A 25,872-nucleotide genomic window follows, 5' to 3' on the forward strand; every position below is an offset into this window, starting at 1 on the left:
ATACTGGATTTCCATATATATTTGTACGAGTTTTAATAATTCATTGCACATATTTTCCATTTTCCTAACAAAACGTAAAAAAATGAGGAGTGGGCTCAGACTTTTGCAAAGTACTCAAACATTCCCTTTCATCTCAGCCACACACCTATAGCTTGTACAGAATGGAAAAAGGCCATTGGGAGCACTTGGCTATAACATATTTTACTGATGCATTGATATGCACTACATTAAACTTCATCAATAGCTGTTGTATTAAGGGTTTGGTAATAGTTTTCTTCTCTAAGAAGTAAAACTGTCAAGCTCATCAGAAAACGGGCATAATCAAATTTGAGTAGAAAAATGTAAAGAAAACAGAAAAAAGCACTTCTTTCGTCTTCCTCTTTGTCATGTGACCTTTGACAGGTTATAGTTTTGGGGCTGGTTGCATGTTTTTTTTAATGCACGTGAGCAATGCTATGCTAAAGCTCTTTAAAGCATTGGTGGTAAACACGAGGGTGTAAAGGCTTCGCGGGGAAAACAAGTGAAGGAAGGCAACGTTGGTGCACAAGCGGAAGAAAACCCTCACAAAATGGTACAAGCAGAAGAGTTAAAATAAAAATTAATAATACATGATCTCCAGCAGGGAAGTTTCCCTTTAAGAGCAAATATACTTTATGTAATCACTGCTGGGGGGGGAGGCATGAAAATGTACATTTAAAACTCACTTACCTTCCCCATTTTCAGACCTCCAGTGCTGAAAGGTATAAAAGCAGAGTGACTCCCCTCCACCTTCTTTCTCTCCCTCCCACTTTTTTCTTGGGAAAGGGAATGTGGTTAATACCACCATAATGAGACTGACTCCTCAGGAAAGACACACACACACACACACACACCCACACACACACACACACAAAAGTGAGGTTAAAAGTTCTGACAGCTCTGACGGCGCCTTCTGGCTCCGATGTCCGAGCTCCTGCACTTATCAGGACAGCCATTCCTTTTCTCTTTTTCTTTATCTCTAAAAATCTGTTTCTCTTCATGTCATTTTTCCACATCTCTTTCCTTCCTCTCTTGCCCTCCATCCACCTTTATCTCTGACCCCTTCCGTTCTCTCTTTCCCTCCCTGTCATTTTGAATTATAGACACTTGTCTTATTTTCCCACAGAAACTCCCTCAGAGAAAAGGAGAGACGATTCATGTCATATGAGCTCTTTGACGTGCGTTGTCATTGAAGTGTAGTACAAGATGACAGGAAAGATTAATAAATCAATACATTAATTCATGTGCCAAAAGAAGAACACTACGGGCACCTCATGCCTGCTGCCTGTAGCTGTCAAACATGACAGGCTTCACACTGAGTGTTCAGATCGTCCCTCTTTAGACAGACTAAAAACAGTTTGTGCTCTAAAACGTCTCAGCTCCAGTGCCAACACTGCATTTCATGGTGATTCTTCTATATTTTGGTGCCTGATAATAAAGGAAGTGAAGGTGTTTACACAGTTTATATTAGTGGGTAAAATAGTTTTTGCAGTGCCTGCACTGCCATCATGTGGAAAACCAGAGGCATGACAGCGAGAGACTACACTCCCCAAATCATTGATTGAGCAGTTTTTGATGATAGACATAAAAGATAAATCTTGAAAATAGATATATATAGTAAAGACTTAGAGGCCTTAGGTGTGTGAATAGAAACAAATGTGAAGCAGATGTTTTAGATGTGGGTTCACAAGTGTTAAATAAATATATGTGAGCGGCAGTGAACACGACGTTCGTATCAAACTGTCCTCTGGAGGGTGCTGGCACATTTTGAATCCCGATCCCGCGGTCCGTGAGCGTTCAGAGCACAAACTTGTGCATATGTCTTTCAATACAATGCAGTCTCTCCCCCTGTTCTTCATTCTTATAGCCCGTTTTAATCTCTGTGGCACTTATCACATGGGTTGAGGAAAGTACTGCTGGCGCTCTTTGTTTCAAGTTACTAAATATATTTGATGCGTGGCTTGCTGTTAATGAGGATCTTTAGGCTGTACTGTCTGTTCTAATGAGCGTTAACACCATGCACATGTTGTTCAGAAAGATCAGAAACAGCAAAGGACAGGCATCTGATCTTGTTACTCTCCTTTATAGATAATGAGAAGTAAAGGTCAGGACTGTAAAATTAAGCCTGCTTTGCTGCCCTTTCCTTTTAAGAAGTGAGCTTAATTCAAGTCAGACTGATTTCTCTGTGAATGCGCTCGCTCTGTGTCCCCTTGTTCAAAGTTACAGTGATTGCCAATCATGCTCACTTTACAAAAACAAAAGCATTTTATCTGTGGACGTGTGCTGCTTTGACCAGTCGCTGGCATGTCTCTTAAAATGTTAGAAAACAAATATTTACTGTGAGAATGTCGTCTTGAACAGAGTGTCTCCTCTCCTATAACATGTCTCTGCAGAACTACAGTTGTCCTTCGGTCATGGTGCTAGCTGTCCCGGTGGCCGTGCGGTTCCTGCAGAGGGGCAACAGGGAGTTGAGCAGGAACATGTCCAGTTACCTCTCTCTGGCCGCTATAGCCAAGGCCGATCTGCTGGCTGAACACACAGAGGCCATAACAATCAGCGTGCTGGGAGGTAGGATACACGTACAAATGCTCGCACACAAGAAAGGAAACTGGTTACCTTAATTTTGTAGAGAAACTACAACGAGTACGTGTGTGGGTGGTTTGAGACTGTAAGAGCTTTGGAGAAGAACTGAAATTGTAACAGGGGTGTTACAGGACTTAATGTCTTTTAATGTAGTTGTTGTCTTGGCTTGTAGGAACAGCACGTTTGTACCACGAGGGATCCTAGTAGATCTGAAACAATAGGATCAGCTGTTTTTACTGGAGTGGAAAATGGAATTATTATTGTAATCTGCAGTTGTAGCTAACCAATGTGGTCATACAATGCATGTCACATACGTCATTGTGTCCCTCGTGGAGCTTTGATGTATAAGAATTAGTTTGGAGGAAGGAGAACTGCTACCTTTTTTGTTTGCACAGTGTTTCTTGCCGTAGCCCCTGTGGATGCTACAGAAAGTCTTTGTAAATGCTTCTACTTTCTCTCTTTTTTGATCAAGACATCTAATGCAGGGTGGTTGTTTTTGCCTATTAATCGCTTTCATGTCATTCTTTTTAAATATCTCTCCTGAAGGCCCGATAATACCTACATGCTCTGGAGGCAGAACTAATGTGAGGGAAGGGAGGACTGGGGAGGAGTATAAGGTGACATTGTCCTCAGGCACTGATCTCATTACTGTTTTCTTCAACTTCCCTACTTAACAGCTCAGGTCAGAGAGGGTAACTGAGCTGACCTCCAGTCAGTGGTTACAGAAGGCTACGCCCACTATGTTTTTTTGAAGCCATTTTAACCCCTTTTTAACATACATGTTGCTCATTAGTGAGGTCCCTAAAGGTCCAGGGTCCATAGTCAGCCCTGCTTAATGGAGATCTGTTTACCCTGAGGCACACATGCTCCCTCACACGCACACATGATCATAGGATAATACAGGGAGGGCCTGAGTATATGTATTTGGATGTGCTGTTATGTTTTTTTATGTGAATCAGTCAGTGCCTCTGGGAACATGTTGAACCTATAACCTCATGTGCAGACACACACACTAATTACCTCACACTGTACCACAGTGGGATGCCCACCAAAGTGGTGCTCGATGCTCCCACTGTTCTGCCAGCAGCTCAGCACATGAAACAGATTATCTCCTCACTGTCTGGTTTTCCAGGTGAGTGTTTGCCAGATTTGGGCTTTGATTATAGATGCAAGACAATTAGCACCCATAGTCCATAAATGTGTTACTGGTTTCTTAACAAAAAGAGAAAAAAAGGGATGTCTTTTTATTTTCATTTGGATACATGAAATATGAGGGGGAAGAAAAGAGAAGCTGCCAAAAAGACTTAAGGTTGAAGTAACTGCTGCTAAATGATGACTAAATAAACAACTTTTCCCTACAAAATGCTTTCACCACATTCAATCAGCCAAAGCACAAAGGAATGGAATAAAAGCAACAACTTGCAAATACAGACGTGCACTGTTACGCAATTGAAAATAGTGAAAAATACAAGGATTCATGCTACAAACAATATGCTCAATGTGCTATTACACTAAAGTGTGGTTTACTCACATTTGGATTTTTCTACATATCATCCCAGGATTCTGGCTGTTTGAGTCGTTGGCCCTCGCAGAGTTTTACATCACAGTCAGACTTATGAATCTGATAAATTAGGGAAGGTAATAATAATACCTCAGTGTCACTGTAATGCTTTTTCACTTCAACATTTGCACTCTGTAGTCTCCGCACGTATCGAGTTCCTGATTGCCGGCTCCTCCAGAGATGCATGTATGTAACGGCTGTTTTAAAAATATAGCTCTAACATTTCTTTCCACTAGATACACGACACCCTCAAAGTCATCACCTTTTACTAGACTACTGGACATGAAAGTGCACACGAATACCTAGCCTTCTTGTGGGCTCAGAAAGAAGCAGAGAAAAGGGAAATAAAAGAGACAGAAAACGCGATAGTTTGAAAGTTCTGTACACTTAAGTAGTCCGGTGGCTGTAATCCAGCTCGACAGGGATCGACCGACTGATATTGAATCTGGAATGAGAAACCAGATGAAAGTGAGCAAGTCCTGCTCGAAGGCTTTTTAAAAAATTTGTAGCAAGTTCACATTTATCTTTCATTCTGCACTTTTTAATGTAACCATGACGGTTTCCAAGTTTGAGCACCTTCTAAATGTGCTGTACTGTAACCATTTAAACTTCATGGTGACGTCTTTAACAAGCCAGAAGCCTGCGAACCTTTGTTCTGAAACCTAGACGCCAACATGCGTGTGCGTCTGTTGCCACATGCGATATTTTCTTCTTCTCCTTCGTCTTGTCCTTGGTGGTGCGTGTTGAGTTTCGGTCTTATAGGAGAATAGTGAGTTCCGTGCTTAATAAGCATGTGTGTGTGATTCCTAGTTACAGGAAACCAACAGCAGGATACTGGGTGAAGGTTTTATAGCTACAGCAGTCTCACACGCACTCACCGTTTGGCCCCACAGGGGTTTAGAGCCAAGGGTTCTTTCAATCTCTGAGTAAAACCTTAAGTTAGCAGAGAGGCTTGGAATCTGTCGTCTATCTATCAAAGCTGCGTGTCCGTTTTGGCTCTTCCTTGGACTGTAAGGTTAATACATGGCAGGGCGAGAAAAGTGAGTGAAGACTCGGTGAAATGTATGTGAGTGAATGTGGAAGGTGATTCTGTAACAGGTCACAGTTACACGGAGGTTGTAGCTGCGGGAAGAAACTGGGTCCAAGCAGGATGTGCAGCAGTAAACTGTAAGCATATGTGAGCTGCAGAAAGTCTGCAGGCAATTTCCCCACAGTCGCAGACATCACTGAATCAATTTTAATCAGCAAGAGATTAAATACAGTATAATTTGCAAAAGTGTGGTTGTGACATCGAGTGCTGTGCAAAGGTTTTGGGCCGCTCCTTATTTCTTTATGTTGTCTTGTAATTTTTTAAGTGATCTTGAGCGATACTTCTCCGGGCTTTGTGAAGCCTTTTAAAATTTTAATTGTTGTTTTTTCCTTGTACCTCACACTTTTCAGAGGAATATTTTTCAAGCCGCTTCACACTGACCTAAAAAGCATAAAAAGACACCTAACTCAAGGGATGAACCAGTGTGTGTACCTTACACTATAAAATGCCTTGATGCAACTTTTGTTGTGATTTTGCACCAGATAAGTTAAAAAAAAAACGGCTTTGAGTTTCATTCAAACAACATAGCAAAGAACCAAATTTAAACAGTATCCTCAATAACTTTGTTACAAAAACATTTAATTTGTTCCCATTTCTTTAGCTGAAAATGTGAACAATGCCAACAGTGACCAGATTTAAAGAGATTCCCAAACAGCTGTTAACTTTGGCACATCTCAGCACGTTGTGCAGTGTGTACATAAAAAGTTTGAGGAAACTGAAGAAGTGGAACACTAAAGGGGAAGTGGCAGATCTAAGAAAAACTATCTATAGCAGGTGAACAGTATCTGAAATCCATGTACTTACAGAAATAGAAATAAATCCAGCAAAGTCCTGACACAGACCCTCAGAGGTGGATCTGCCCTTCAGCTGATTGTCTACTGTTCGCTGAAGCCTCATCAGACATCATCTCAGTGGAAGGACGGCTGTCAAGAAGTAGTTCTTACGGAAGGGAAACAGGAAGGAAATGCTGAAATATGCCACATTACTCAAGAACTGGACTGAAAATCACTCAACAGTTCTGTTCCAGATTTAAAATTTCTGATTCAAGTCATTGTCAGTATGTAAAGAGGAGTTCAGGAGATAAATACAACAGTTAGTGTCTACAGCCATCTGTAAAACACGGTGGAGGGTTTGTCGTGGTACGGAGTGGTGTTGGAAATCTTGTCAAAATTGAATATTTTAAATTTTGAAAAAATACATAAACACTCCTAATTTGGACAGTGGATACTTTTTTATTCATACCTCACTTATTTAATCTAGTCCTGTTATGAAAAATATATTTATGTACAAAATACATTCAGTTTTACATTTTCACAATAATAAAAACAATTTACAGTATAATACAAGACAAGTTAGTTCATAAAAGACTGTGTAAACATTATCCTCACTTTCTTTTATCAAACCTCACATGGCAAATTCAACAGTTTTACTCTTCTTACTTTATGCAGGATCAAAAGAAAACTTTACCTTCTACTTAAATGACAACTATGCACTGACAAAGAAACCGAAAGCAAAACAGGAGTTACGTAACTCGTATGAATGTAAACACTGAGTACAAATTTAGAAATATATTGTTTGGAAATTCTTTCAAAGCTTTCAAAGAAAAGTTCATGGCAATAAAAAAAATGGTAAGCTAGTTAAAAAAGCACATTTGTAGTTAACAGTCAGTCATGCTTAAAATGATAACAAGTACAGCAGTTTTCAGTCACAGGTAACAGTATGATGCCTGTGCTTTTGGTTGTAATGGGGTTGGATTACATGGCTAATTGTACCCACAAAACTTAAAAGGTATAAAAGCAAATGTCTTTTCTGTTACATTAATAGTTAAAATGCTAAAAAAAAAAAAAAAAAGGAGAACATTTTCCTCTGTTTGGGTTTCTATTTTTTTTTTTTTTTGCATGTTTTGATGAACTGCACTCGCCATCTCAACAGAAAGATGAAAAATGCTTTGGTACTCTAAAAAACACATGTTGTGCAATACAAGATAATCACTTGTAATAGTCAGAGACCCCTCTTTTACTTGTGCTGCGTGGCTGTCTGGTGATTACTCTGTTTACTGGCTCAGAACCCGTTTACTTTCACAATAGACTCTTTGTCTTTCTTGCACTCTAATTGAGTCTTTGGTAAAAACTGCTTGCAGCACGTTCTCGGCGAAACTACACGTTTTCTAAGACGACTGTGCATCAGTGTGTTTTTTGTGTGTGTGTATTACTGTCTCAGTTCAAAAGGCTTGGTGAAAAAAAGTAAACTTAAGTCTCTCACAGCATTGATTTTGTCTTATTTGAACATGCCCAAAGTTCAAAACTGCAGTATTAGCAGTTACAGTAATAAAAAGTGAGATGAGGAGGAAAATTGTGGTCTCTGCTACAATGAAACAATGAAAATGTTTAATTATAGGAAGAAAGATGATAAAAGCAGCTGTAAGTCTTTTCACTTTGAGCATTTAACTCTTACAATGTTGTGGAAATGATGATCATAGTGAAGAGTATGCACTATTAGATGAACTGAGCGCCTCCGTGCGGCACCATCTCCGTTACACCCCACGCCACTATGTTCCCGCTCTGCTCACAGCCATGGCCTTCCCGCAAAGACAGCTGGGAAATCTTGTCCTCTGACAGTACTTTGTCCCACATGTTCACCCCCGTCATCTTCCCCGCAAATGCCAACTTAGAATCGAATCCCGCCTCAAACCCTGCCACGCTGCTCCCGCTGCTTAAGGACGGAGGACAGCAGCCGTTCCTTTCCTGACCCAGCTGGAGGGAGCCGCCGTCGGGTAAGACGTGTCCTTCGGCCACTCCGGGAGTGGACGCTACCTTCACGCCATCCGCCCATAGGGAGGCCAGGCCCTGCTCTGAGGACCAAGCCCCACACAAGTGGGTCCACCGCCCTGGGTTCACCACTCCCCGTGCCTCCACCAGGTGAGCTTCTCCTCCGATGGTGAAGAGGGCAGCATTCCGCTTGAGCAGCAGCTGGATCTCATATGGATTGCGGCGGTTTCCATAGGTGAACAGCACGGTTTTGTTGGCGATGCTGGTTGGTTTGAACCACATGCAGACAGTGAAGGAGGACAGGGAGACGGGGACATCTGGTATGATAGAGGTGTAGATTCGACTGGAACGCATTGGGAAGAGGAGGGCCATCTCACAACCTAGCCAACAGGAAGATAAGAGGATCAGGGCTGAAGTTATGCCATATATAGTACTCAAGCACTCATCCAGCAATAATAAATCCTCCTGTTTGCACAGAAATAGTATAATTTTAAATTTTGTAAGAAAGGATGCCTGTAATTTGTGGTAAAATCTACAAATTACAATAAATTCTAGATATTTTACCCCCGGCTGCAGTGGTAATAGTGGTTCAGTTTAGAGAATTTAATATGATCATTACAAAGTTTTCTTTTTCATTTAACTGTGACGGCCCAAAATTGGACGTCAATTTGTTGTTACTCATGAAAAAAAGATTTTGTTGGGCATAACCTATGATGACAATGAAAAGACAATGGTAGCTCAGCAAGCGGCATTACATTTTTATTGTTTGTCTGTCTTTTGGCAGGATTACACGCAGAATTTGAAGCCAAATTTGACTGAACTTGGCAGAGAAGCGAGGAAACCGCTACAATTTGGTGCCGATCTGGATCGGTTTAAATTCCCAGAGGCCGTTGCGAGGGTGCGTTCCACAAAATTACCCAACAAAAGCAGGTTGAAAGTGTTTGCAGGAGAACATGTTTGAAGGAGCAGAAACGGAGCAAAAGAGGGGAAAGAACATGAAATGAAGCACAACAAACAGATGACCCTCAGGGCTCTGTCCATGTGTGATTTGGTATGATGGGGAAAAAAGGAGAATAATGGCCTGAAATTTACCCTTGCAGAGTTCCACTTTACATCATAAGACTTGATCTCCTACACAGACTAATGGAGTCCTAAAGAGATAAATCTACAATAAAAATAAATTGAAATCTAAAGCTAGATTAATTAAGTCAGATTACTATCTTGTGGTTACTGGGCCCCTGTGGTTTTACTGGGGCTGCCTCTACTGTTGTTGTACCACGGTATATGAAGTGAAGGCTGAAATAGGTGGCAGCGTGAGCGTGATTGAATGTGACACAGTCAGAGTTCAGTTACTGGTCAGGTGATGAGATCATGAATCACTGGCAGTTTTTTCCTGTCCCACCACCTCACGCACAGACACACACCTCTCTGGGTCATCTGGTTCGTGGATTTTTTATACTTTGTGTCGTCGCCTTTTCCCCTTATTCCTCTCTGTTTTTACTCATTCAAACACACACTGTCTCAAAGTCACTCTCTCACTGTTTGACACTGTAATGTCAAACCAACTTTTGTTGGTTAGTTTTTTGGCATGTGAAATAGAGAAAAATGTGTGTGGCATATGTGTATACCACCTTTGACTGAAGCCTTTTAGGCAATTTGGTCTGCGTTACATAATGGAGTGTAACTGCACATTGTCAGCATTGTCAGCTCTGAATTATTGGAGCTGGTGTGAGGTGGGGGTGTAGCAGGGTGGCTAGATCCAGTCTAGCATCCGAGTGTTTTTTAGAAATAGACATTTATAGTTATTTCGCTTATATGAAATCATAAAATTAACCGTTTATGATTTTCTGATTTTCATCGCTTTGAAACTAAATCATCACTGTTTATGTGCAATAATGATTTAACTGGCTTACAGACTTAGTGTCTCTGTATCGCCTGTCCAACTTGTAGAAAATTAAGATTGGGTTTTCTAATTTGGTCCTGATAAATCCAGATAAGTCTCTGAGTTGGGGAATAAGTAACTAAATACACACTGTTTAAAAATACTCCCAACAATCAGCTGTGAACAACAAAGAAAACATCCTGGTAAAGTTTTGTCTAGCAATCTGGTAAGTCCCATTAATAACCCCTAATATACAAGTCAGTGTTTGCTCTGCCTGCTGCTTAAGCATATAAACTCTTAGTTGTGTTTATGGATCATTTCCTGTTGTTTGCATAATGTTCCCGGTATATCCTGTGTGCATAAAATAATCCTGTTTAAGCTCACAGTTATTCCATAAAGGAAGAGCTCACAGGTGTTTGATCAGGATGAGCTTGATACTCTGCAGCCCTGATTGTGTGCGAGAGGAAATGTGTTCTGAACTGTGCACATTTTGCACATTACACAGCGTAACATCTCTCATTTTCCATTCTTTGTCATGCATTTTTAAGTATTGAGTTTTAACTCAAGATTTTTCTCTCTCTCTCCAGCCCTCTTTCTTTCACTCGCTTTTTTTCTCCCTCCAGTTAGCAGACACGCTCCCTACTTAAAACCGGAGATCTCGTTTCAGGTTCCTGCCACTCAGAATATAATAGTGAAAAATCCATTCTGTGTTTGTGTGCGCTCATGATGGTTTCCATCTGGTCCTACTTTCCCAGGGTTCTTTTGGTGTGGTTTTTGCGGCAACTGGCTAATGATTACACCTCCCTCTGTTCACTGTTTAGGCCAGATTTATAATTTTGTGTATAAGTGCACGCATAAGATGAAGAGTATAATTTAGCCCTTTTGTGGCTTTCATTTGATTTATTCTAGGAAATAAAGTTGTTGTACTGATATCAGTGATGCTCTGCTGCAAGTTTCCTCAGTTAAATTTGCTGAGCCTAATCTTATATTTATTAGTCAGTGTTAATTTCAGGGAACCCAGTTAACTCTGCTAACAATTTACAATAAGGGTTCATTACCCATGAGGAGTTTTGTCCAAAGCTTTTCTTTGTTATCATCTTTTCATGTTTTTACTTGAGTCTAATCCTACTTGTAAATTTCTACAAATACTTGTAAGTATCTGCCGGTGCAAACAGCTTTAGCTGAATCTCTTATTTCCAGAATGAATTAATACAGAAAAAAATTAAGCAGGGTGTTGTTTCAGAGCTATGAACACAAATAGAAATAACAGGAAATCACAGTTTAAGACAAATAGGGATGGTTGATAGTAAGGTCAGTGTTATACCTGCAGGCAAGAATCTTTGCCTCGAAGATCTCAGGGCTTCCTCCATCTCCACCTTCACTTCTTGCAGTGCAGCCAGCACCATTTCTAAAGTGGCCTCTGTTGTTGTGATTTCTTGCTCATGGTGCCCCTGCTCTCCACCCCTCAGAGGATGAAATCCTGCCTTGGTATTCATCCCTCCTGGGCTGCTAAAGCAGCTGGTCTCCAGCTTGGAAAGTCTGGATGCTTGTGTTTGTGCTGCAGAGAGGAGCTCTTGTAGCATTGTCTCCAGCTGGTTGGAATTCCCCGCAGCAGCCGCAGGAGAATCCCGATGTCTGAGTTTGAGGAGCTCCAGAGTCTCTCTGAGACGGCTGTTCAGCTGCATTTCCATCCTTCTTCCTGCATTCTCCACCGCCGCCCCACAGGACCCACCATACTGAGCTACAAACCTGACAATATAGAACCAAGAATCAATATGAGTGATTTGAACCCTTTCAGCTGAAGAGGTTTAAACATGTGCAGACAAGGAATTTGCTATAGTTGCTGAGAAATCTGCTAAATTAATTTGAAGCAGAGCTACATTAATGAGGCGATGGGCATTTCATCACTTTGCTTTTTTAAGCAAAGTGATGAAATGATTAAATCTGATTACACTTTTATACAGGCCGTTTACCATTTTATTTTTAGTCCTGTCTAGGTTGCTGAGACCTTGAATTGTCTTTGGCTTAATCACAAACACTCATTTCTCTGCTGCTCATCTTCAACCATAATGACCTGATGCTGATTGCATGACTTCTCAGTCTTACAACCGACCTTAACATTTCACTGCGCAGTGACCCCATCTCCACCTTGATGATATCATCGGCATACTGAAGCAGCATGTTCTCCCTCATTTGACTGTTCTCCAACATGGAGAACATCTTGTCCCATTTGGTCAGTTCTGAAGAACGGCAGGGGGCTGAAGTTGGTGTGGCTGCAAAGAGAGAAGGTAAAAAGAAGAAAAAGAGAAAAGTTTAAACATCCAAAAGACGATGAACTCATTCAGGTTTCTACAGCTTCTAGAGCTAGCCACACCCCTATCTCCTGCACCTCCCCAGAGATCCAGATGGACTTTTCCTGCAAAAAGAATCTAAGAGTTACTCCTCAGGAACTCTACTGAAATCATATCAAGATTCATTAACTTTGTCATTGAACAGGTCCAGAGAAATTGCACGTCTTGTTCTTAAATTGTGCATTTATACTTAATGTATATGTAAGGCCACTAAGACAGGAAAAAAAATAAGAATACGGAATTCAGTTACTCCATTATCAGTTATGTATCAATATAGGAAAAGTGCTGAATATATGAAAAAAGATCACCAACGTATCAGACTTTTATTTAGAAAAAGTGTTTGTTTAGCTGAAAAAAATTGAGCTTTTACTTTCTGCAGTTATTTGCCAGATGGAGTTGCGGCTGTAGCTTGAAAGTGTGCATGCAGGATATGTTTAAATTCATTTCCAATTTTCTTCCAGCTTTAACAGAAACTTTAAGGTCAACTTCAATCTTAAGAAGGAAATGGATTTAATTCTGCTTGAATAGCTGACTGCCACAAAGGCATTAGTGGGCATAGTTGGAGGAAGATGGTAAAAGCGCAGAAGAGGATGTTAAGTTGTTGGGAGAAAGAGGGTGAGAATGAAATCTGACAAATAGCTCACAAAGCAGGAGCTTTTCCTGTGAGCTTATTGGGTTTTCTGCTGTGAATGAGGAGACAGATGGGCGGTGTGGGGGGTTGAAAAGGAAGGTCAAGACCTGCTGACAACATTGGGAGAGATAGCATGAGTATTCCGAAACATATGGAAAAGGGGGATAAAACAATCCAGGAGTAAGAATATGTAGGTCACTGTATCAGACACGCTGTTCTGGTTAACTGTTGAGCCTTTTCGACCTCTGTTTATACCTGCAGACATATTCCAGAGGGGTACTATTACAGACCTACACAGTTTGTTTTGGCTTCCTGTTCTCAGTGCTCAAAGTCAATTAGACATAAGGGTCATGCACTTTGGACCCTGGGGCTTCTCAATCTAAGGGAGCTGAGCTTGGTTTTTGAGTGATTTTAGTAGAAGAGAGTGTAAGTGGGTGAAAATAATAACTTTTAGATGCATAGACCCTAGTTTTTAAAGATGTCAGTGGTTACTTCGATGATCTACTCTAAATGTATATTTAAAATTGTTTAAAGGTACGATGTGCAAAATCTCACCACTAGATGCCAGTAGATTGCAGATTGCATTTAGCTGAATTCAGTTTTCTGAACTGCTGTTTTTGCCAGTGCTAGCCACTGTTAGCTGCTATTAGTCTCTGATAGCTGCTGTTAGCTGGCGTTAGTGAAAGCTTCTTTGAAGTGATTCAAACATTGTGGGACACTGGATACTTAGCGAATAAACTCTCATATGATGTGAGAATGTAATCGAGATGATTATCAATGGAAAATATGATTTATTTCTTTTCAGGACACTCAAGCTTCAAATTAGCTAGCATAATATTAGCTTAAAACTAGCCTCTTTTTTGTTTAGAAGGCTCATTGTCAGCTCTGTGGGTCACATGTCTAATCTGCTGACAATAAGTAACTTGACAATATTGAAAATAAATAAGAATTTTTATGTATGTTTTCATTTGTTAAAGCTCTAACTTGAGCTTGTGTGAACTTGAGTAAATTGAGTAAATTTTTAAAATGAAATAATCTCCAAATTACTGCACATTTAAGTAGTATTCAACAGGAAATAAGCACTGAATAGCTTCTATATTGAGTGGCAGTACTCAGCAGTATGCTCCTTTTACAACTAGTCAGTGTCTGTGTGTTTGAGCAAAGCATAACTCAACAAATTGGTCCACTCGTCTGCTACATGTTATTTTTCTAGCCTGTCATTCATTTTGAAATTTGCCGTGTCATGACCCCTGTCATGTGGCCTCATTAATTCAAATTCCTCTCAGAGATTCGGAGATTTGAGCAGGTCAGAAGCAGTGATCTGTGTCTCCTTCGAGCTTTTTGACCTCTCACAGACCTGCACTCAAACTCACGTGATTTTCTCCTTCTTGCACCCTCTCTGGGGGGCCGAAACAACCCCCCACCTCTGCTGCTGTAAACTGTGTTTGTTTGTTTTACTATTCTCAGTCATTTGTTTCGCCCAGTATAATATTTACCTCTTTAATCATATCCCAGACTATTTTCTGCCTGTTAACCGCTAGTGCCACAATTACACCTCCTGCCAGGTTTTAAACAGCTAACAAATGCAAAATTCGAGCTGCGGAGGGCCAGTTGGACACTTAAAAAACACAAACACTCACTCTCACTTTCTCCCTTTCATTCATCGCTCTTTTCATCCCACACATACAGGTCTAAACGACAGCTGAGAGAGGAATTTCTTAAAGATATACCAAAGTGTTTCTGCTGTTGGTGACCGCTGATTGTGGCTGTAAACTCCTACAGAAACTCTGTCTCTGCCAGCTGCCTGTACACTATACAAACCACATACATGTTAATCTCTAATCTCTGCTCTTCTTTTCTTTTTCCTTCTTTATTTATTTAAAGACACCAACTTGTGGAGGATTTTCAGTTTTTTCTCAAGCTGTGAAAGATTTGCTTTTTTACCCTCTTCTTCATCAGACCTTCTTTCACCCTCCTCCTCGATTATCATATCGATCCGATTCTACAGTTTCTTCCCATTTTTTTTGTTGCTGATGCACAATACATCAAAAGACAAAAGTGTTGTGGAAACTAGTGTCCCAGTCTTACTCATCCATACATGAATCTAAAAAAAGAAACTCAATTTCATGCTTTTGACAATTAATACGGTCGATACATCCGAGAGCCTTGATTTGATAAAGGTGCAGGCCCAGCACTCACACATGCACACACATTTCCACACTTACGTGCTGGCGTCTCTTCCTCTGCGATTTCATTGTAGTAGGAGGGACCGTAGTTGAACTCGATAGCATCCTCGTAGTCCGAAGGCAGACACAAACACATCGACAGCAGGCTCGCTGCCCGAAGGAACCTCAGAAACATGCTGCTGCTGCTTCTTCCTGAATGTGTGTGAGAGAGAAAATGTCTGTTTGCCTGTGAAAGTCAATAAATGTGTGTGCTGTTTTCCTATCTGCTTTTTCCTCTAAGTGTGTGTGTGTTGTATGGGGCAATTAGAGTCAGATAAGCTGCGTGTGTCTGCTTTCTCTGCCTGTCCTGCTGCTTTCTGTCTGTCTCACGTTCTTCATGAGCTGCATGGTCCTTTGCTCTTTTTTAAGCCCCACAGTCCCATACTGTATGTTGCCCCTCCTCCCTCCCTGACTCTCCACCTCTTCTCTCATTCTGTCTTGTAAATGCTGAGCAATCCTTTGGCAGGAAGCCCACTGCTATGGAGATAGAGAGAAAGGTGCTGCTTGGGCACACATGTACTCATTTCTATTTCTCTGAGAATGAGAACTTAGGGACATAAACTCTGACCTGCTGACCTTAACCCGTACTTAATCGTGGACGAGTCTCACAGTTGATCAGGCAGGTTTTAAACGAGTGAAACTTTTCAGTTTCATCAATGTGAGCGTTTCATTTGATGAGTGTCTAATCGCCATTAAAAAAAGCCAATTCAGTCTACTCCTTCATACTAACCTAAGTCTAAACCCAAGCTTTTAACTGTTTTGAATCTAATTGCTATTGTAAGTTTAAATTTAAAGCCCTGTGGCCCTTAATCAGGGTCATAATGCCGAAATAAACAATCAAACACATGGGGAAAATCCACCGAGCGAGTGAAGAGACGTCTGAAAGTTTCTCTAAATCTCCGTACTTGTGAAAAGATTTTGCTTTCGTAAGTACAAAAGGGAGTCTGAAAGCACTGCAGTGAGACGATGAGTAATGCGCCGTTGGAGGTTGTGTGTGTGTCATAATGAGATATAACGGGAGCTTCTGTGACTAGGGGAGAGGGAAGGAGAGGGGTTGAGGAGGAAGCAGGGAACACAGAGCTTTCTGATATTTGCCCCATGCAGGGATGCTGTGAGTGGGTGTGAGTGGGTGAAGTTTAAATGGAACCCAGACAGGAGAAGTTTCTAAATGGGTTTATTGTTCTCCAGCTTCTCTCCATTTATTTATTTATTTGTGAGCCTCGCTGCTTCTGTGTGCCTGTACTTGTGTTTATATACGGTCTGTGCATCCGTGTGATAGAAAATACTCATGCTGGTGTGTGCATGCATGTGTGTGTGTGTTTGTGCTTGCTTGTGTATTTTTAAGAGGATGGAAACAATGACTTCCTCACGGGATTATAGGATAATCTCACTCTCATCCTGGTCCCCTCCCTCCGACTTTCTGTCTGCCCGTTCCTCTCTTCCATTGTGTTAGTTTGCTTTCCCTAAATTGCCCGCTGAAACGCACACTTGGCCACTTGTTATCAGGGTGGAACAGCCTCTTCGTGCACTGAAACGCAGAGAGAGGTGCGTGGGAAAGGATTAGTGAAAGCTGGCTCTCTTCATTAGTTCTGTATTTCCACTCGATGGCTGAAACTGTTGAGTCCATTATCGTGTTTTTTAAGCTTCCTCTAGAACACTTTGGATGTCGTCTTTCCCATATACTTGTCCATGATTTGCTAATTCATGCCACAGAAGGTGATCATGCAGTCCGAAAGACTGTTCGCTGGTGATCGTTCAGTTTTAAGTTCCACTCTTCTTTTTCATTTATGCTGAAGTGTGCTCAGCTTGAGTACAGTGTGATATCACTGTTTGTTGTACCTGTGAAACACTGTTTCCCAACATTGTGTTCAATTGCTTTTTTAAAAATGGTGAAATGATTGTTTCTATAAAGACGATGTGAACACGATTGAAGGGTGTATTTGCTATAATTTTCGGTGAAAACTTGGAGTATAGAAAATGAGAGGACAGCGTGGGTCTCTTCTAACTCAAAACATGGAAAAGAGCAGAGAAAAGCTGGTTACAGTGTGGATTCTTATTGAAATCTGCAACTTACTCCAGCACTTCCAGGGTGGACACTGAGGCATTCCCAAGCCAGCTGAGAGATATGAATCACCCCAGCATGTCTTGGGTCTGCCCCGGGGTATGCCTGAAACGCCTCACCTAGGAGGCGCCCAGAAGTCCTCTACTCTGAGCCCTTTGCTAATGATTCAGCTTCTTATTCCTCTCTCTACAGGAGAGCCCTCCACCCTACAGAGGAAACTCATTTCAGCTGCTGGTATCCTTGATCTCATTCTTTCGGTCACTAACCACAGCTCGTGTGGAGAGGAACGTAGGAAGCATGGCCTGAGGCTCGGAGGTGCTGATTCTCCTTCCCGCTGCTTCACACTCAGTTACCAAGTCATCCAGTGCTAGCTAGAGGTCATTTCATGATGAAGCTTAGAACCACATCATCCACAAAAAGACAGAGAGGTTATCCCAAGAGTGACCGAACAGGAAGTCTTGCATCCTCATAGGACACTCGGTGATGTGGTCACATAGCACATCCAGACTGGTCAGGCAAACGCTCTCAAGAGGATAAAGAGCTGGTCCTCTCTTCCACCAGGACAAAGACCGCAAAAGTGATCAGTATCACGCCCTTTTAACATGCCTGCTGTAGTTTGACACTAAATGACTTCAACTTCAACAAATGCATCATTAAACTAAGTAAAATTTAGAACGAATTAATGTTTCAGAATGCTTCTATACTCAGAAAAGAAGCCTTCATATAGGCTCTATTGTGTTTCGGGGGTGTTTGTATTGTAAATGTTTCCATGTTTTGCCTCACAGCTGCAACGTCAAGTGGGAATTCAGCCAGCTGGAAACACATCTTACAGGCTTGTCTAACAGTCGAGCAAAGAAATGACTTCACGGTGTGCTCGTGCATGAGTTGTATCCTTGCAGTGACAAATGACTTACTTATAGTTTATGTATGACTTAGTTACACAGCTTTTACACCAAGGGAATATTTAATATCAGCCACACAGATGTGTTCAACGTGTTTCCCGCTGCACTTCATTAAGCGCTGACTCAGCAGAAAGAAGTGCTGAGAAACATTGCAGTTTGGGTCTTAACAGCCTGAAAGCTTCACTCGATACCACAGAAAGAGTTCAAAGTGAGAATCGGTCTATCAGCTGTGCTAGTATCTATCAGCATTTATGATTTAGATATAAAAACAATTGTATCCACTGAACATTTTTATTCATTGTGCACACGTAATGAAAATCCTTCGCAGTCTTTTCTTTACTTTCGGGTAACCGAATCCCTTCCAGACATCTGTGCAGTCGTGTCATATGAGCTTGAATATTTTAAACTGTGTTTTTTTTCCTTCCCTGCTGGGGGGTAATGGGGGTGGGTGGTATTGGCTCATCCAACAAAAACATACACATTCTCAAATGTATGGGCTTTCTGGGAGAAGTTCATCTGATTTCTCTTGCATTTTGATTTGTCAGATTCTCACCCCCGTCACCCACCTCAGAGTGTTCGATTAGCATGAAATATGACAGGCTGGACATGTGTACATGGAATGTGCTTTGGAAGCTGCAGAAAACACGTTAAAGTCGTAAAGCTCTCCAAAAACATCCCTCTGGATATCGTTTGCGTTGGTCTCTGCAGTTTTCTCCCTGCAGTAACCTCCCTGTTGTAAAGGTTCTGGGGGTTTTCTTCTTTTCTGTTTTTTTTCTTTGTCAGATTATGTGCATTGTTTAATGTGTGGAGAATGTACTCATCCACAATACTTAAGATAAATCGGCAGGCCAGCTGACAATGAAAACCTCCTTCTAGCTTTTTAAATGTAACACAGAACTTCTGGCGCATCTTCAGCTCATTTAAACCCACATTTTCATGTGAATGCTTCTTGATCTTCTTGAGGTTTTGGTCTTGAAGTGTCAGGGTATTGTTTTTTTAGTCAAATTGTTTTCTGCAGCATAATTCACATCTGAGTTTGCGTGTTTTTGTAAACTTATAACATTTTCTTGATGATTTTGCTCATTTTCACATAGAGAAAAATCCAAAAGAACCAAAAAACATCTCTGCAAAAACACGAGAGAATGTTTACTTTCCTCACCGGCTAGATGTGTCCGGTGCCAGAAAGTAAACAGTGGAGGAACGTTTCTACTAAATCCATAGTTGTGAGAAAACCCATACTCTTATAAGCCTCTGCTACAACCAGAGATGGGCAGTAACGCGTTACTTGTAACGCGTTACTGTAATCTGATTACTTTTTTCAAGTAATGAGTAAAGTAAGGGATTACTATTGCAAAAACGGTAATTAGATTACCGTTACTTTCCCGTAGGAACGCTGCGTTACTGCGTTACTAAAACCGTGATTTTTTGCGAGAATGTCTCATGACAGTGACGTAAGCGAGTGCGCCGTTAGTGACAACAGCTGTGTGCAGATCAACAATGGATCACATATCGATTGTGGGAGAGAGTATGAGCGTGCAGCGTTTAAAGCGTGGAAGTACTGACCTTACTTTGAGTTTGATTCCATAAAAAGTGACAAAAACATTAGCGTCCATCGTGCGTGGGAAGAAAACTTCTTTTTACAGCAAAAAAACCCCTAAACTTCCAAGCAAGCACCGAGAGCGCTACGACGTAATGGGAAACTCACAGAGAAACTCGCGGATTCTTCAACTGACCACGGCACACCTGCACCAGGGTAAACCTCCGCCTACCCAACTCCTGCTTTACAGGTGAAAATAGAGCAACAGGACCGCTGAGTCTTTGACTTTATTTATTTTCTGCTGTGTTTTACTTGCATCTATTTGAAAGACTGAGTGTAAACACAAAAAATATTTTATTTTATGTGCTGGAATGTGTAGAAAATAGGTTTAAATGTTAACTAATTTATTCAAGTCAGAGAATGTTGCATATAATAAAATTTTTGCTTGATGCATAAAGTTAAAAGATTAAAACTGATAAAACAAGTTAAAAAAAACAGACTTTTCCATTTGATTACATTTTGTATGATGATTTATGCAGAAAAAGTAGAATTGGGCTGAAAGATCTATCGCTTTATCACCTATTCAGGTTGTAAATCGTGTTTTTAAAAAGTAACTAAGTAATTAATTACTTTTGAAAATAAGTAATCAGTAAAGTAACGGGATTACTTTTTTTGGGAAGTAATCAGTAATTAGTTACTGATTACTTTTTTCAAGTAACTTGACCAACACTGGCTACAACTACCCAAGCTGTTTCAGTTTGCATGGTCTGACGTGTCCCCGAAAATAAAACAGTTTGCTGCAAGGGCCATTTAGCTCAGGCTTTGAGTCAGACTGAGGTCAGGTCGCGTCACAGCCACAAACGAACTGCTCCTGAATTAGCTTAAGACCAGACTGAGACCGTTTCCTCTAAAGGGTTTCTGTGCTGTTGTTTTGCTCTATATCCAAGTTTCTTTACACCTCTCCAGACCACCGCTTAATTTTCAGTTTTAATTTAGATATTTTTCTGTATATGAACTTGTGCACCTGACATCCCTCTCTCTTGAAGCAGTGAGCATGACACATTATTTAACCTTATTGATGCCAATTTAGAAACTTTGTAACTAAATTTAGCACTTTTTCATACCCCTGTTAAATGCTTTTTCCTCTAAAAATGCACCTAGCAGTTTACTGTGGTGTCACAAGCAGCTGCTCTTATGAACGTGAGCTTGATGGAGCCCTGTCCATCCATTTGGACTTTCCAACCAATGTCTTAGGTACCCAGTACTAATGGCTGTCTTAATTCTTGATGGCACAGATTCACCAAGGTGCTGGAAACATTCCTTTTTGGACCTTATTGATATGACAGCATCACACAGTTGCTGCAGATTCATTGGCTGCACATCCATGATGAGAATCCCCGTTCCCCTATCCCAAACGTGCTCTATTGAATTTTCTGTTGCCCTGATCACTGTGGAGACCATTTGAGTACAGTGACCTCATTGTCATGTTCAAGAAACCAGTCTGAGATGTTCTGAGCTTTGTGACATGGTGTGTTATCCTACTGGAATCAGCCATCAGAAGATGTGGTCAGAAAAGGATAGACATGGTAAGCAACAATACAACAAGACCCTTTGGTGGTGTTTAAGCGCTGCAAAGGGTTGTCGTGATGTTTACGCCAGCTTTACAATCTTAGTGTCAAAGCAGAAACTGACACTCATCAAACCAGGCAACGTTTTTCAAGTCTGTCACATGTAGCTGTATATGGAACGCCAGGACTGCCATAATGAATTAATTAAATACACCATTAAATAATTAATTAAATGTGTCAATAATTAATTAAAATTGGAATTAATTAATTAAATAAATAGTTATGACACATGTAATTAATTAATTATGTATTTCACATTTTAATTAATTATTGACACATTTAATTAATTAATTATTGACACATTTAATTAATTATTTATGTATTTCACATTTTAATTAATTATTGACACATTTAATTAATTAATTATTGACACATTTAATTAATTATTTATGTATTTCACATTTTAATTAATTATTGACACATTTAATTAATTATTGACACATTTAATTAATTATTTAATGATATATTTATTTATTTCATTTTGGCAGTCCTGGCGCCTGGCTCTCGTCATGAAATAATTTTATCTGTCAGCCTCACCCATCAAACTCAGGGGGCGGGGTTAACGCTGCCCATGCAGCTTCTCTAACATTTGATTGGTTGCCGTGCAAAGTAAGTCAAAACAGGTCGATCCTAGATAATCGATTGCTTGTGTAGACTTGGGGCAGCCAGTTATCCCAGAATGCAGATCAAATCACAAGCAGCAATGGTGGTGGTGTAGTTTTAAAATACCCCGTTTTTCTGTCACCAGCTACACTTTTAACAGTGTTTTAGCCGCGAATGTCGCGCCGTATGTCTGGTCAGGTTGTCAACATAGAACATGCTTGCAAAAGTGCTCAGATGTTTTCAGAGATTTCACTAGCTCTGCTAACAGTTAGCATGCAGAGCGCACCGAGGGGGTTACGTTAACCGGTTTGTTTACATATTCCACTCTCCGTGTTCCACATGTTGCATTCGCAGATTCTCATTTTGACCGAACGATCGTCTCTTTCCGCCTGGTCTTGTGTCTCTGTGCTTCTGTAACATAAAGAACGAGCTGACATTTTTCTCACGAAACCAGCGATCAGCTCAGCAGACCCTCAGTTTACCTGCATGCATCCTCCTCCTCATCTGTCAGCTGTTTAACACCTGCTGCTAATTCAAGAAACACGCCTAGTTACCTGGTGATAGTCACAGTTTAACTGGGCAGCCGGTGCTCGATATAACGCAATGTCAGCGCATTTTTCTGCACAAGATAAGTAAATATAGTATTTTCCCCGAGCGCAGAGCTGCTGGAGCTCGTTTCCTTACAGAGCACTTTATAGGCGAACCAGCTTCATCAGCGGCTGATGTCCAATCACCAGCACACAGCTTTCAAACCTCAGCTGAGTTTTAGCTCTCAGTGGTTAAACGCTGGACTTCATTCACTCAGGTTCTGTCTGTCGGGTCACGTTTACTTCGCTGTTTTATTTACAACTGAGCAAATCGGTTTGGCTGAGCTTAAAGTTACGTTTCATAACTGCATAGTTTCACAGACGTTTAATGGTTCACTGGCACATGTGTTAGACTGAACTATCATCTAAATATCATCTGTTTTTTAATAGTTATTCAACTGTATTCTAAGCACCAGCTGTCTGTTAGAATGTGATTTTTTTCTCTCTCTCTGTTGGCAGAGGTATAAAAATGCGCAGGAAAATCTGACGTGCATGGCGAACTTCACCGACGATATTTAGGGAGGAATAAACACACATCAAACATAAATGAACCATTTGTCTGTCTCCATAATTGAGAGAATTTTCTCTTCTTATGTCAACACTCTCTCTCTTTTTTTTTTTTTTTTTTTTGCTTTTTCGGTCATGTTATGTTTACCTGTCAAAGGCTTGTTACAAACTATGAAACACATTGTGCAGACTTCTGGATGTTAGAAGAAAACTAATACTGCTCATGAATGAGACTAAAGGCAGGAAGGTGTCCTTTAAAACTAAACATGTTAATAGGACCTCCCTGTTTATATCATAGTTTATGATATAGCACGTGTATTTCAGTAATAGCCTGCTGAGGCCACTATACGTGCTGGCCTCATATCAAATGTGAAGGCAGACTGAGTCTATGTTTGACGTTTTTTATATCTAATCTTCCTTTTCAAACATTTAAACAGCAGCGAGTCTGCAGCTGAGGGAATACAAATTCAAATTGTCGGAACAGGTTTGCTCGTTTCTTGGATTCATTTGGTGATTTATTAAATGTATAACTGTTATTCTAATCTGCTGCTGAGTCTCTTACACTTTTCTTTATGCTGTATATTTTCACGTCTCTGGAATAGTTGGCAGTTAGATAGTCAGCTGGGAAACTTTGTGTTAACTCATGGAGCTGAGGATATCGTGGATATGCTGACCTCGCTGCGTGGTGTACAGAGCGAGGTCAGCATGATTAATATTCACTATAAAAATATTAGCCGAACATCATGAAGTCTGTATGTGTTTCATAGTGTCGAACAACCTTTGTACAGTTAAAGCCAGCAGTTACTACATGACGGAAACACCAACGTTATCTCTTTTATGTGTTTATACACAGGTCACGCTGATTACTGAACAAAAACCCAAAGATCAGATGTTAAACAGATTTATTTGCTCTCTCTCCTCCTTAAACATGTTTTTAATGTTAGTTATAATTCAGAATTGGCGACTGAAACACGTAGGACACATAAGAACATCAGGAAATAAAACATCGATAAATATAACCTCAGTAAAAGAAGTCAGCGGGGGTTACTACAGCTGTGTACCGGGGCCTGCGCTTTGTCGGTGGGATTGCTTGCGAGGCGAGCGGGTCTATCCCACGCTTTGCCGTGAGACTGGGACGACATCTCCGAAATCATCGAAACACTTTTGCAAAGAGGCTGTATCTTGACAAACCGACCAGACACATGAAGATTAAACCACTACATTCTCGGCTAAAAAAATATTAAAACGGTATTTGGTGACACACAAACAGGGTTTTTCAAAGCTCAGTTCTGTTAGCTTCCACATGCCGGTTGTTGTGTGCTAGAAACAATGGCCACCAGGCCAAAGCAATGGTTTTGACTCGATCAGCGTTAACCCCGCCCCCTGAGTTTGATGGGTGAGGCTGACAGATAAAATTATTTCATGATGAGAGCCAGGCGCCAAGACTGCCAAAATGAAATAAATAAATATATCATTAAATAATTAATTAAATGTGTCAATAATTAATTAAAATGTGAAATACATAAATAATTAATTAAATGTGTCAATAATTAATTAAAATGTGAAATACATAAATAATTAATTAAATATGTCAATAATTAATTAATTAAATGTGTCAATAATTAATTAAAACGTGAAATACATAAATAATTAATTAAATGTGTCAATAATTAATTAATTACATATATCATAACTATTTATTTAATTAATTAATTCCAATTTTAATTAATTATTGCCACATTTAATTAATTATTTAATGGTGTATTTAATTAATTCATTATGGCAGTCCTGGCGTTCCATAGCTGTAATGCTCAGTGTTGTGTCCTCTCTGACTGCAGAGAAACCAGAGACATCCAGACTGCAACTGAAGCTCTGGAGCTTTAAAAAAAAGACAGGTATTTGGGGTGCCCTTGTTTTAGTAGTACTTAAATACTGTCTGTATTATATTTTAGTAACCCAAGAAAGAATATGCATAAAAACAATGGCTGATTTATTATTGTTTTTTACTTTCTTTTTAATCAAAGTTGAATGTCTCTGTAGATTTGGACACAAAATTTTTTGAGGGACGGGTTTTGTAATTCTGATGTGACATTTAGAAAACATGACACTTCACAGTGAAAATGTCAGAGAAAACTGTTACCTTTGTTTGCTAAAGACAAAAAACAAAGGTCAGTGCATGAGCGCTTGTCACAGTGTCACGTCAGCTGTTGTTTGGAATGAAAGTATGAAGGTCAGATATTGTATGCAAACATGCCAGCACTCTCTCTCACACACACACACACACACACACACACACACACACACACACACACACACACACAAATCAAAGTTAAAGTGGAAGTTGACCTGCTAAGCATACTAGAAAATCTATTAAGATTTTGTTTTAAGAGAGATGAAGAGTTATCAATGTCTTAGTCAAAAAAGCTAAAACATGTGGCTTCGAATCAAATCTACTTGAGGACATAACACACTTTATATAACTTGTCTCATTCACACAATCACCTTTTTCTACACCTAAGTGCTTTCTAGCTAACATTCATACTCCGATGTGGAGTGTGACTTGGGGTTCAGCTTCTTGCCCAAGGATTCTTTGGCATGGAGACTGAAGCAGCCAGCGATTAAACCACCAACCTTCCAGTTATTGAATGACCTGCTCTACCTCCTGAGCTACAGCCACCCTATAGAAGCAAACAGCCAACATATACAAGAAACCCCTGCAACATGCTGAAGCAGGGCTTCAGAGACTATGCTACAAATTGTAATTGTAATTGTGCAAAATTGCCTACCAAAAGTTCTTTCTACTAAAGTTAGAAACACTAGCTTCTGATGCTAAGCGTGTACTCGCATTCACCGGAGAAAAATACTTATTTATTGGAAACAATTACTGACAAAGCTCATTTTTCTTCTGATGTCGTTCAAACAGATCCGAACTTGTCC

General features: G+C 40.3%; 2 protein-coding genes across 2 annotated transcripts in view; one reads left to right on the forward strand and one right to left on the reverse strand.

The window, feature by feature from the left end:
- The window catches only part of veph1 (ventricular zone expressed PH domain-containing 1), an 86,632-nt gene that overhangs the window by 1,266 nt on the left and 59,494 nt on the right, over positions 1-25,872 (forward strand). The window contains exon 3 of the mRNA XM_085370953.1: positions 2,412-2,586. Coding sequence (XP_085227079.1) covers positions 2,412-2,586 — 175 coding nt within the window. The remainder of the gene's footprint in view (positions 1-2,411; positions 2,587-25,872) is intronic.
- ptx3a (pentraxin 3, long a) lies at positions 7,743-15,383 on the reverse strand. The gene is made up of 4 exons (XM_085370901.1): positions 15,110-15,383; positions 12,016-12,175; positions 11,227-11,651; positions 7,743-8,400 (listed from the first exon to the last, which is right to left on the reverse strand). The coding sequence occupies exons 1-4, from the start codon at positions 15,243-15,245 to the stop codon at positions 7,748-7,750; spliced, it is 1,374 nt and encodes a 457-aa protein (XP_085227027.1). The 5' UTR covers positions 15,246-15,383; the 3' UTR covers positions 7,743-7,747.

This window comes from Diplotaxodon limnothrissa, linkage group LG14 (genome assembly GCF_057381915.1).
Source record: "Diplotaxodon limnothrissa isolate DT_005_m linkage group LG14, D_limnothrissa_male_GT1.1, whole genome shotgun sequence".
Lineage (NCBI taxonomy): Eukaryota > Metazoa > Chordata > Actinopteri > Cichliformes > Cichlidae > Diplotaxodon > Diplotaxodon limnothrissa.

Bases quoted from the DNA above. Each gene is read 5' to 3' on its own strand.
- ptx3a (XM_085370901.1), bottom strand. From the start codon at position 15,245: ATGTTTCTGAGGTTCCTTCGGGCAGCGAGCCTGCTGTCGATGTGTTTG. The intron at 12,176-15,109 runs GTAAGTGTGGAA...CTCTCTTTGCAG, and splicing joins AGAGGAAGAGACGCCAGCAC to CCACACCAACTTCAGCCCCC. The intron at 8,401-11,226 runs GTATAACACTGA...CCTGTTGGCTAG, and splicing joins GCAAAGATTCTTGCCTGCAG to GTTGTGAGATGGCCCTCCTC.